The sequence below is a fragment of the Pteropus medius genome, unplaced genomic scaffold (assembly GCF_902729225.1).
Source record: "Pteropus medius unplaced genomic scaffold, Ma_sr-lr_union100, whole genome shotgun sequence".
Lineage (NCBI taxonomy): Eukaryota > Metazoa > Chordata > Mammalia > Chiroptera > Pteropodidae > Pteropus > Pteropus medius.
This window is the reverse complement of record NW_024350927.1, coordinates 4,907,524-4,918,830: the sequence shown is the minus strand read 5'-3', so window position 1 is coordinate 4,918,830 and position 11,307 is coordinate 4,907,524. Positions and strand designations below refer to the sequence as shown.

Here is an 11,307-nt window from a genome sequence, read left to right as displayed (position 1 = left end):
CTCTAACTCATATCATGCCCAGCAATTTGATAAAAGGTCCAGGATTGAATTCTTGTTGGTCTAGATTTGCCATGAGTCTATCCCTGAATCAATTACCGTAGCCTAGGGGATAATGGGACACCCTGATTAGGCCTAGGTCATGTGTACATTCCCCCCATCCAAACAACATGGCCTGAAGGGGAATGGTGGTTCTCTATTGGAAATTGGTGGGCTACTAGAAAAAGAAGGGCATACAGATGCAGGATGGAAAAAATAAAAAGTGTCCCCACAATGAGATTCTGAGGCTGTATAAATGAGTGATCTTGTGAGAACGTGACTCAAGGTTCTGAGGGATCCCTAAAGCTCACTTCTCAGATTTGGGACAATGGGGGTGCCAGAAGGTCAAGGTGAAGGTAAGGCTCCCCCATGTTCCCTTTGCTCTCCCTTGACATTTAACCCTTGGAGCCCGAATATTCTTTTTACATTTCTTCTCTGTTGTTATTTTGCAATGAGCATGACTAAGTTTCTGATGGGGAGGTGGAGAGTGAACTAAAGGCTCTGCAGGTAGCAGGTGCGGGGAAGGAAGCTGGGGATACCTGTCTAGTGGCAGAAATCGGTTTGAATCCGTGAGAGGAAAGGTGGAGGCATAAACACAGCACAGAAGATTGAATTATTGATCCCAGTTCTTCCCTCTCTTGGAGCGATATTTTGCATTCACACCCTCGCCATGGCTACATGGTGAGCTGAGTCCACTTTCCCAGCACTTGGCTTTGGGCTTGGCTGGTGACTTGCTCTGGCCAATGGGATGGTAGCAGATATAAGAGGCTTATCTTGTTATGTGGTGGTGTTTGCCCTCTAGCCAGAAAAGAAACTTGACTTGACCAGTAGCCATGGCCCCTTCTATGACACATGGAGCTGACATGAGCTGGCCCACAACCTGAAACAGAGCTCTCTAATCAGCCTCCAGACCTGTGAAAAAAATGTTAAGGGTTAATGTTAAATGCCCCTGAGATTTTGAAGTGGTTTGTCATGCAACATTATTGTGGCAATCGCTGATGGATATCAGTGACAAGGAAGATTGAAAGCTCTGGGTGACTGAAAGTGTGTGTAACATTCCAGCCCTACAGCTGGGACTTTGAGGATCCCATGGGATTAAGAACTGAGAGCCCAGGTTCTACAGTCCTCCCATGAAGTGCCATATGATCATGGGAAAGTCATCCCTTCAATGAGCCTCAGTCATCTCATCTTTAAAATGTGAAGAATAATGTCCAATCCTGACTTCTGACTTCAGTAGCTAGGTCCCGGAGCAGATGGTCCCAGAACTCCAGGCTCTGCTGTTGCTTGTGATCGGCCCCTACCCTGCCCCCAGCCCTTGCCTGGGAAGTGGCCCCCCCGCAGAGTCTCCGTGCACCTTCACACAACAGACTCTATACGAAAAACAAGTCAGACTGCGATAAATGCAGAAATAGATGTGTGAAATTGTTCCAGGGGCAAAGAGGAGAGATTGTTGAAGACTTCTTGGGGGAAAGAGTGGGGGTAGGGTTGGGGGGTGGCTTCATCATAGAAGTGAGGAGTCGGGCCTTAAGGATGAGTCATGTTTCCTCTGGTAGAGAAGAGGAGAAAGCGTTTCAGGCAGATGGAGCGACGTGAGTTAAGGCTGAGAGGCATGATGGAGCCTGGCATGTCTGAGCGATGATGGGCTAGCTTTTCAGCTAGGGCCTGAGTCTGGGCTGCTGGGATGGGGAGAGGTTGGAGAGAGGCCATTAAGGAGGAAAGGCTTTGAGCGCCACATTCAGTGTTGGGGAAATGCCCTGCGGGCAGTGCCCTGCGGGCAGTGGGAGGGTGGCGGCATGGAGCTCCTGGAGCAGCAGACCCTCCTGCAGAGAACAGTGAGAGTCATAGGGGCTTCCTGGATGCCCCTGGAGCTCTCCTGGCTTCCCGCAGCCCCAGGCCCAGGGGAGGTCAAGGCCTGGATTCAGGGCCTTTGTAGGCCCCATGCCCTGGGAGCCCCGCAAGGTGAGCAGGTTTGAGAGCAGGAAGATGCCGGGAATCTGTTGGAGTTGAAGAGGAGTCTTTTAGAGATAAATGATTGAATGAGAACGGGCGAGTTTCCAGCTAAGACAAGAGGAAGCGAGAGGGTGGGGAGGTGAGCTGCTCTGGATCACAGCATCAGAAGAGAATGACTGAGCCTCAGATGTGGCCCCTAACCCCATCCTCTTATCTCCCAGACATGCGGCTACAGTGAGAAACCCCTAGGCCTGGCACTCAGACCTGGGTTCAAATCTCGGCTCTGCCATTGACTAGTTGTACAACCTTGGACTGGTGACTTAACCTCTCTCAGTTCCCTCTTTTGTAAAACGGGGACTAAAATATCTACTTTCTGGGACCGTCGTGGATTAAATAATAACAGCTGACATTTACTGAGCACTTTTGTCTAGGCACCGATCCCTGGAATTTCCAGGCACCCCTAACTCCTCAGCACAGCTTTAGGAAGTAAGTATTTATTCACGGATTAAAATGATAATGATCGCAAAATCCTCAGGGGACTATGGAAAGTCTTCTGCACTTGGCCCAGGAATGCTGAATCCCACTTTCCTGATTTAGCAAACAGGATGAGCATTAGCTGACCCTGGGCTGCTGATACACACACCAGGAAGGCAAGAATTAGAAGGTACAGAGCACTGAGCAATTCAGGGCGGGGAGATGGAATCAGCTTAGAGTTTTAAAGAAAATTCAAAAGAAAAAAGCATCCGCCCAACTGTCCATTCAAGGCCCAAAGAGAATGGATTGCACCACTTCTGGCCTTCTCGCAGGTGCTAATGTCCCCAGCAGAGCAAAGGGACAGGAGAGTGTGGGCTCAGAAGCCCACTGGGTCTTACAAACCCTGACTTCTCTGAGCCACATTTTCCTGGTGTGTAAAAGGGAGATGATTATTTTCCAAGGGCTGTTGTGAAGATGAAAGAGGATGATGCATGGAAAACGCTTGATATGGGGCTTGTCACACAAATGCTCAATAAATGTTTACTGTGGTCATTATCAAGGGAAGGAAGAAGCGTAAAGGAGGGAAGACGAGGAGTCTGGAAATGTGGGGATAGAGACAGGAAAGGAAACTAGAGGAGGAAGGGGAGGAACAATGGAAGGGAGAAGGAGCAGAGGAGGAGAGGGAGAGAAAGAGGAGGAGCAGGAGCCAGAGAGGAAGGGGACGGGACATGCCACCAGCCCGGCTCCCCAGGCACAGCCAGCTGTGCTGGCCTGGCCCAGGCTGCTCCCCCATGTAGACTATTCACGCATTCCTCCTGCATACTGCTGCCACATCTGCCAAGCATGGCCCTGGATACCAGGGACAACAGCTGTCCCCAGACGTGCCCAGCTGCAAAATGAGAACCTAGAGGTGTCGTGAGGGACATAGAGGCCTTGGAGGGGTGGCCAAAAGGGCAGTGTTGTCAGGAGGCAACCACACCACTGAAATCACCAGGCCCCGGGCCTCATTCTCTCCCTCGGCAAATAAGAAACTAGGAGATAACCTGGCATTTTGTGTCAGGAGATGCCAGTCTTGTAGTGTGCCCTGGCCCCTGTATCCTGTACTGGAAGGTATGGGTATGACCTTGCCCGCCTGGGTCCTGGGGAATGTCCGGCCATTTTGCAGGACAGCCTTTCTAGTTTCCATGGGCAAATCTCATCAGACAAAGCAATTCTCAAACTGGAATGTGAGCTCTGTCTCAGAAGGTTTCCCTTGATTAATTGGGGCTCACAGAGAGGAAGCGACTTTCCTAAGGATAAACAGAGAGATTCATTTAGTAGTGCTGTAGAGCTAAGATGGGACCTGAGTGCCACAGTAGGAGACTCTGAGGGTGGGTACCCAATGGGAACCTGGTTCGTCAGGGAGTGGTAGAGAGGGACAGATAAGTGTGGTATCTTCAACATCAGGCAAAACTTGGTTCAAATTCTTTCCATCGCCGATTCTTTCTGTGACCTTAATGAAGTCCCTTAACCTCTCTGATCTTCAGTTTTCCCATCTGTAAAATGGGGGAAAATAGTGCAGTAAGGAACTTGGGCTATAGAATCAAACCATATGGGGCCGAGTTCTCAGTATTTACTTGCAGTGTGACCTGAAGCCACTTACTCTCTGAGCCTCAATTTCCTCACCTGTAACGAGGATAAAAGGACTCACCTCATGGGATGCTTGTGAGTTCAAATGCAGTAATGCGTATGTACAAGGACTGGTACTCAGTGAATGCTGACCGCTGATTATTATTGGTGCTGATGCTAGTAGCATCTCTGGCTGCCTAAAGGTATTTTAACTGCCTGGGCACTGATGATCTGTTGACCTGCCTTTCACTCCAGGGGCTCTAGCCACAGAGTTCTCTGGCACAGAACATTCTCTGCACAGAATGTGCTGGAATAGGAGCTGGCATTGGGGCAGCCCATCAGAGCTACACAGATTCCTGACTGGGAAAATGCCAGAAAAGCTTTTTCTTGCTGTCACTGCAGAGGCCCAGATGGAACTTGGTGGTCAGAGTTAAAGCTGGCCTGACTCCTGGCGCCAGTGGGCCAGCCAGGCTGACTGGGGCAGTAGGCGGTGCTGGCCAACTTGTGCCAGGAAGCCAAGGCCAGAGGGACAAAAGGGCAGGGCAAGGTGAGGAGGGCTGAGCTTCTATGCTGAGTCATGGAAGAGCTCACACAAAGTCAGGTGCACCAGGAGCCTTGGGTATTCCTGAAGAGGGGCTGGGAAACAGGCCCTATACATGACCATACCCTCCAATGCTTGGGCAGCTCCACCGGGCACTCAGAGACCTTCATCAGGTGTAAGATGAGTTATTCTTGAACCTCAGCATTACTCACACCAAGCATCACACCACCTCCAAGGATCCATCTCAGTGGCCGTGTCCATGCTCCTCATCCCTTTGCCCTCACCTCAACCATGGTCCGGAAAGGTTGGGAGCGCAGAGTCGGCCACTGTCCGTGGTCCTGAAACACCGCAGGACTGTGCATGGGACCTTCTACCCAGCATCTCCTGGGAGTTCAGGTGACGATCTTTATTTCCTATCTCTGAGGTTTCTTTTATGGATGCAGAACCAGCAGATTCATGACTTTAGGCTTAATTATTTATGTAGCTAGTTTCCTGTTTTTTAAGTGTTTCATCACATTTACCTGAAAAACTGGGAAGTCCATATTCTCCATGGCCTCCTATCCATTCTAAATTCATTCTTTCTGTCCATATTCTCCTCAGAGAACACAGTTAGAGGGGCTCTAGAGCCCATCTAACCTCATGTCCTTATTTGTCAGGTCAGAAGGAGAGGGCAGAGTGGGAAGGGGACCAAGACCACAGTGTAAGTTAGAGCAAATCCGGGGCCAGCATGTAGGTCTCTTCACTCCCCATCTACCTCATTCCCCACTGGCCCGCACCACACTTCCCTGCCAAGAGAAAAGAGAGCCACAGGCAGCATGGAATCTCCTTCCAGGCCTCTTTCCATATAGAACACAGTAGCTACAATTTATTTCCGGCTCACTCTGTGCCACTCACTGTGCTGCATAACATCTCCCTCCTTGGTAGGGGGTGGCCACTGACCCCAGTTTACAGGTAAAAAAGTGAACTTGAGTACATAAAGGGATTTTCCCAAAGCCACAAAGCTAACATGTGACTGAGTTGAGATTAAAACCAGAACTTTCGGGGTATTTCTGACTTCTACCTTTCAAGCCAGTCCTAATATTCAGACCCTCAGGGACTCTACTACCCAACCTGGAGGGTATATTCTCTTCTGTACAATGGGACAGTCTTTGGCTGATACCACACTGTCCGGATGCTTGGCAGGATCCTGCTCTTCCCTGCCAGCACTTTGATCCTGCTACGTGCACTGCCCCCTCAGAGTCTAACCCTCATTGACTTTCACTCTTGAAGGCCTCAGCAGTACTTGACCTTCTCTAGATGCTGAGGTCAGAGCAAGTCCCCTAGATACATGAATGGGGATAAAGGGACCGCCTTGTTGGGAGATGATTGTGCAGCAGTGTGAATATTGATGAAGCTGTAATTGGCTCCCTCTTTCAGAGCCCGGGTGTCTGCAGGCCCAGGCGCTGGGGCTAATTGTTGCAGGCAATTAATAACTTGGATCGTATTCACTCTGGCGCAGGCTGCTTGCTTCCTTGGAGGAGGCAGGCAAGGCTGGGAAAGGAATGCTAGGCCCGGCTGCTTGCAGAATTCTGGAGGAGGCAGGAGTGGAGGGCTGCCATCTGTTCAGCCTCCCCCAGATCCTGTCTACAGCACCACACCCCAGCCCGGCCCTATCACCTTTCCCCAGACCTCTCGCTCTTCTCTCAAATTACTGGCCCCCTCTACCCTCTTTCTCCATCTTCTGAACAGATCTCCAGGAAGAATGGGGCTGGGGAGAAGAAAGATGATGATTTGAAAAATGCTTAGGACTGAAACCTGAGAGGCCTGGGTCCAACCCATGCTCTTCCACTAACTTGTTACATGACCTTGAGTCAGAAATTCATTTGCCATGAACTTGGGCAAGTTTCTTGAGCTCTTTTGCATCCATTATATCACACGAAATGCGACCAATCCTGAAAGTCATGGAAACAGGGATTGATCATTCTATATATTATAATCTCTCTAACTATGTATAACTATAACTATATAATCCTATGTGTATATATATATGTATATAACTAATTATCACCTATAAATCTATGCTCCACCTCAGCTAAAAAGATAATTGCAGACATATTATAGGCAGAGGTTATTATACTCCCATTTTGCAGCTGAGGAAACGAAATCTCATAAAAATGAAATGATTTGCCTAAAGTCATACAGTTAGTTAAAGACACACAAAAAATCAAATCCAGTTTTCTAAATCTAGTGCTCTCTCCAGCACACCCAGTTCACTTGCCTCTATTCATTGGCTTTCCAGAGGAGGCGAAATTGGAAGTTGGGGCCAAGAGCTCCAGAGTCAGTGTGTTAGCAGATTGAAGAGTAAATTACTTATAAATGTAATCACTCTCTTCCCTGATTCTGGAACAAGGGAAAAACTGTCTTCATCTATTGTATTTAAAAGATAAACATCCCAACCCTCCCTATATACTCTTATCTTCAGCTGCTCAGCCATCTGGTGGGAAAACTTTATTTGTATACAGTCCGCCTCACCAGGATTGGGGCTAAGAAGTGAGAGGTGTTATGGTCACTTCCAGGTCATCTCTTGCCCAGCAGGTAATACTAATAATAAGAAAATGGGGTCAAAAAAACAACAGTGTTGGCAAGGATGTGGAGGAAAGGGAACCCTCATACATTGTTGGTGGGATTACAAAATTGGTACAGCCGCTATGGAAAACAGTATGGAATTTTCTCAAAAACCTAAAAATGAATATACCTTTTGACCTAGCAATTGCATTTCTGGGTATTTATCCAAAGAAAATCAAAACAATAATTCATAAAGATGTATACACCCCAATATTCATGGCAGCACAATTTACAATAGCCAAGAAATGGAAGCAACCTAAGTGCCCATCAACAGATGATTGGATAAAAAAATTATGGTTCATATATACGATGGAATATTACTCAACCATTAAAAAAAATGAAATCTTACCGTTTGCAACGACATGGATGGACCTAGAGGTTATTATGCTGAGTGAAATAAGTCAGACAGAGAAAGGTAAACACCATATGATTTCACTTATATGCAGAATCTAAGGAACTAAAAGAATAGACTAATCAAAAACAGACTCACAACTATAGTGGAAAATTTGGTGACGGACAGAAGGGAGGAGGATTGGGGAGCTGGGAGAATGTGGTGAAGGGTTAAAGAAGTACAAATTAGTAGTTGGTTGTTGTTCACGGGGATGGGGAGCATGGCATAGGGAATGCAGTTAGCATTAATATGATGGCTAAGTGGAGGGTCAGGGCAGGGAGGGAGCAATTGGGGGGATCGTTTATGAACTATATACACGTCTAACCAATGTACTGTATACTTGAAACTAATTTAAACACATATTTACATACATACATACATACATACATACACACATACATACATAGGAAGAAAGTGGGGTGGGGGAGTTAGTGTTTTTTAAAGCTTGGTTTATGCCATGCACTGTGCTAAATGCTATTTTGGCCCTGAGATTATCTCATTTTATAAACTCTTTATAATCACTACTATGAGATAGGTACTTTGACCATTCCCATTTTACAGATGAGGTGACAGACTCAGCAAGGTAAAGTGCTCTCCTCAAGGTCACATAGCTGTAAGGGGTGGAACAGAGACACAATTTTACAGGGAGCAGCGGAATCAGTGCCGAGCTCAGAGGCTCTGCTTCAGACACACTTGGAGAGAAAATAGAAATAAAAGGATGGGAGCTAAGGACAAAGCAGCCCTTTACAGCTCCAACCCCTTACAAAAGAAGGCTTTTCAATTAGTTGTGAAGACAGAGTACAAGGGAAGTCGTTTATTGGCACCAAGAGGCATTTAAATAAGACCCAGGAAGAACTTCCACCAGACAGCACTGAAATAGAGGGTCAGAGGGGAGGTAGAACCTTTTCTACAGCCTTTTAGTTGGGCAGATTATTTGGCCATCGGAGTCATCTTTAATTAACATCTTGAGGTAAAGAAGGCTGGGGGGTGGGGGGCACGATCTCAGGTTGGGCAAGGATCTCTGAGTGCAGCATTCCCAGGCTCCTGTAAACAGGAGTCCTGCAGGCAGAGTAGGAAGTGAAGGGAAGGAATTCTGAGAATGAGGCCTCAGGAGGAGGATTCTCATGACTTTCCATACCCGCGCCAGCTCCCGCTGCCACCACTGGTTCCACTTTATGGCAGGCATATTTCAAAGGCCCGGTTCCATTTGCATTTTTAAAACCTTGCGGATGGCCTGGGAAAATTGCATTTTTCCAGTGTTCCTGCGTACCACACTCCTCATCTCCTTTCTCACTCCACTGGGCTTCTGCCTCTGCACCCTCTGTTCCCAGATGGTCCCCCACCAAAGGCAGAGCAAGCCCAGTCCCCACTGGAAATCATCTGGCGGTCTCGGAGGCCAAAAAGGGCTCTGGAGAGAGTGTGGCAAAGGTGGTCGCAGCTATGGCCAGCTGGACAGCATGAAACTAGGACCCCAATCCACTAAAACTAGTTCTCAGGGGAGTGGGGGCTGTGTCCTGAGTATGGGCTGAGGATGGCACAGCATTACAGGGTACATCAATGGCACTCCCTGTGGATTCATCAGACTAAGAGGAACACTGCAGGTGGCTTGGAGAACTTTGAGGAGGCTCTTGGAAGCAGCCTTCAAGCCAACTGAAAAGAGTAAGCCATTCACCCAGCAAAGAAAACTCTTTGCTCTCAGCTGGGCTTGGGAACACACTCTGTGTCTCTGTTATTGCTCCTTTAAAAACAAATCTTTTTCTGTTCTTCCTCTTACCCGCTCCCATTGCTCCACATTCTCTGCCTTCCCTCTGGAATGTGTCAAGAGGGACTGGAAGTTTGCAGGGTGGTGCTGTGTCTCTTCCTCTGTACTCAGGCGTCAGATGTGGCCTCTGATCTTGGGGAAGCAACACACACACTCTCCACCTCTCAGGAGGGCGCTCCTGTCTCTCTCTCTCCCCGTGCAACTCAGGGTGGCACCTTCTATGCCAGGAGCTGCCCTCAACCTTAATGTCTTCAAGGCCAGATGGAGCCCCTAATTGTCCTCTGACAGGCTTGGCCAGCCTGCAATGGCTCCCCTGACGAACCCGAGCACATGGGGAGTGAGTGCAGGGGCCAGGACACTGGCTTGGGCCATTTGCTTCTGCATACGAGCTCTCAAGGCATCCAGGGCCATAAATACCAATGTGTCCACTTGGCAGCTGGTCAGTGGGTACAGCATGTGGGGACTGAGCACCACTGAACTCCACAAAGCACCTTAAAGTTAGAGGTGCCCCAACTCAGTTTTCCCTTTTTAAACAGGAGGGTTGGGGAAACTAACATGGGCTGAGCATCTGTCTGTGGCTATGGCACTTGGTGTTTCATTTTATAACTCTCCCGTTTTTATTTCTCCCATAAGCTAGAAATTTCTGAAAGTAAGGATTGTGTTTCACCCATCTCTCTGTCTGCCTTCTTCCTCCCTCGGCACACAATCTGAGGATGTAGGGTAAACTCTTAGCTCACCCCTCACTCAACAGTGGCAATGTCCTCCCTTCTCACTGGCTTCTATAAGTAAAACCCTTCAGTCTTGCAGCGGGAGACTGGCAGCTCGTCCTCTTTAGAGGCATCCCCCTGGCTCTTGCTGGGTGACACCAGTGCCAATGCCCTCTGATCCCTGATGGAGAAAAATGGGCCAGGCACTGGCGGTGGCTCCCCAGCCTCTTCTTCTTGTGGTCCTCTGGCCCGTGGTATCAGGCCTACCGTGTGCTAGAGCTGGAGGGAAGCCGGGTCCCAGGGGCTGGCATGGCTCTGGTCTCTGGTGCCAGAGACCTGAATGGAGAAGGAAGGAAGAAGGGACAGTGCCAGGAGCCTGGGCTTGGCAGCTCCCTCCAGAGGAGACCCGGGGATGCCTTCGAATGTCAAAGAGGCTGGTGACCTGCCAAGGCTGAGTGGACTAAGAGAGGAACCTAGGAAACTCGGGGCCCGGGCAAGTGGCCAGGAATGGGCCCTTTGCAGAGGCGGGAACTGACCCCCAGGGGTCGCTGCACCGCTTGCAGCCTCAGAGGCTGGCAGTGGGAGCCCGGCTGTACCATCGCACGGCCCTGGCAGGGGGAGCAGCAGTCACGGCGGCGCCTGGCGGCGGGCTCCGGAGACAGCAGTGCGCGACTGAGCGCAGGCCCTAGCCCGCTGCTCACGCAAGGCCCGGTGGCGTGAAGGCCAGAGGTGCCAGTGGCTGGGGGTTGGGGCGCGGCTCCAGAGCCTCCCCGGGACACCCCTACATCCCGTGGTGGAGCCGGGACCCAAACAAAGGCGGACGGCGAATAAAAGGCGGCGGCGCCTCTTGCTCGGGATTTCGCGCTGGGGACCAGGATCCGCACCAGGCTGTGCGCGGTCTGTGTGCTCTGGAGCGGAGCGGGGAACTCCAGCCTCCTGCAGCTCCGAAGAGCTTTTCTCTGCGACTCCCGCGAGGGGACAAGTCCTCACGGGTGGCCCCAGTCTCGGCCCCTCCAGCGCTCCTCCCTCCTGCGCCCGCGGCTCAGCCGCCTGCTCAGCTCGGCCAGCCGAGGTGAGTGCGACGGCCGCTGGGCGCCATCCGGGTTGGGGCTGGGGAGGCATTGCTCGGAGGAGCGGGTCAAGTCCTCCGCGCCGCCCCCACCCTGGCCTGAGCAGGGCGGTGCGTGAAGTTCCCCCGCTCTCCAGCCAGTCGGGGATGCGGGCCTCGGAACCA

General features: G+C 50.1%; 1 protein-coding gene across 1 annotated transcript in view; it reads left to right on the top strand.

The window, feature by feature from the left end:
* Window positions 1-1,829: 1,829 nt before the first annotated feature.
* Window positions 1,830-11,307, top strand: part of DISP3 (dispatched RND transporter family member 3) — a 57,143-nt gene continuing 47,665 nt past the window's right edge. Inside the window, exons 1-3 of the mRNA XM_039842029.1 lie at window positions 1,830-1,995; window positions 2,208-2,220; window positions 10,637-10,784. Of these exons, the coding sequence (XP_039697963.1) occupies window positions 1,830-1,995; window positions 2,208-2,220; window positions 10,637-10,784 (327 nt within the window). The remainder of the gene's footprint in view (window positions 1,996-2,207; window positions 2,221-10,636; window positions 10,785-11,307) is intronic.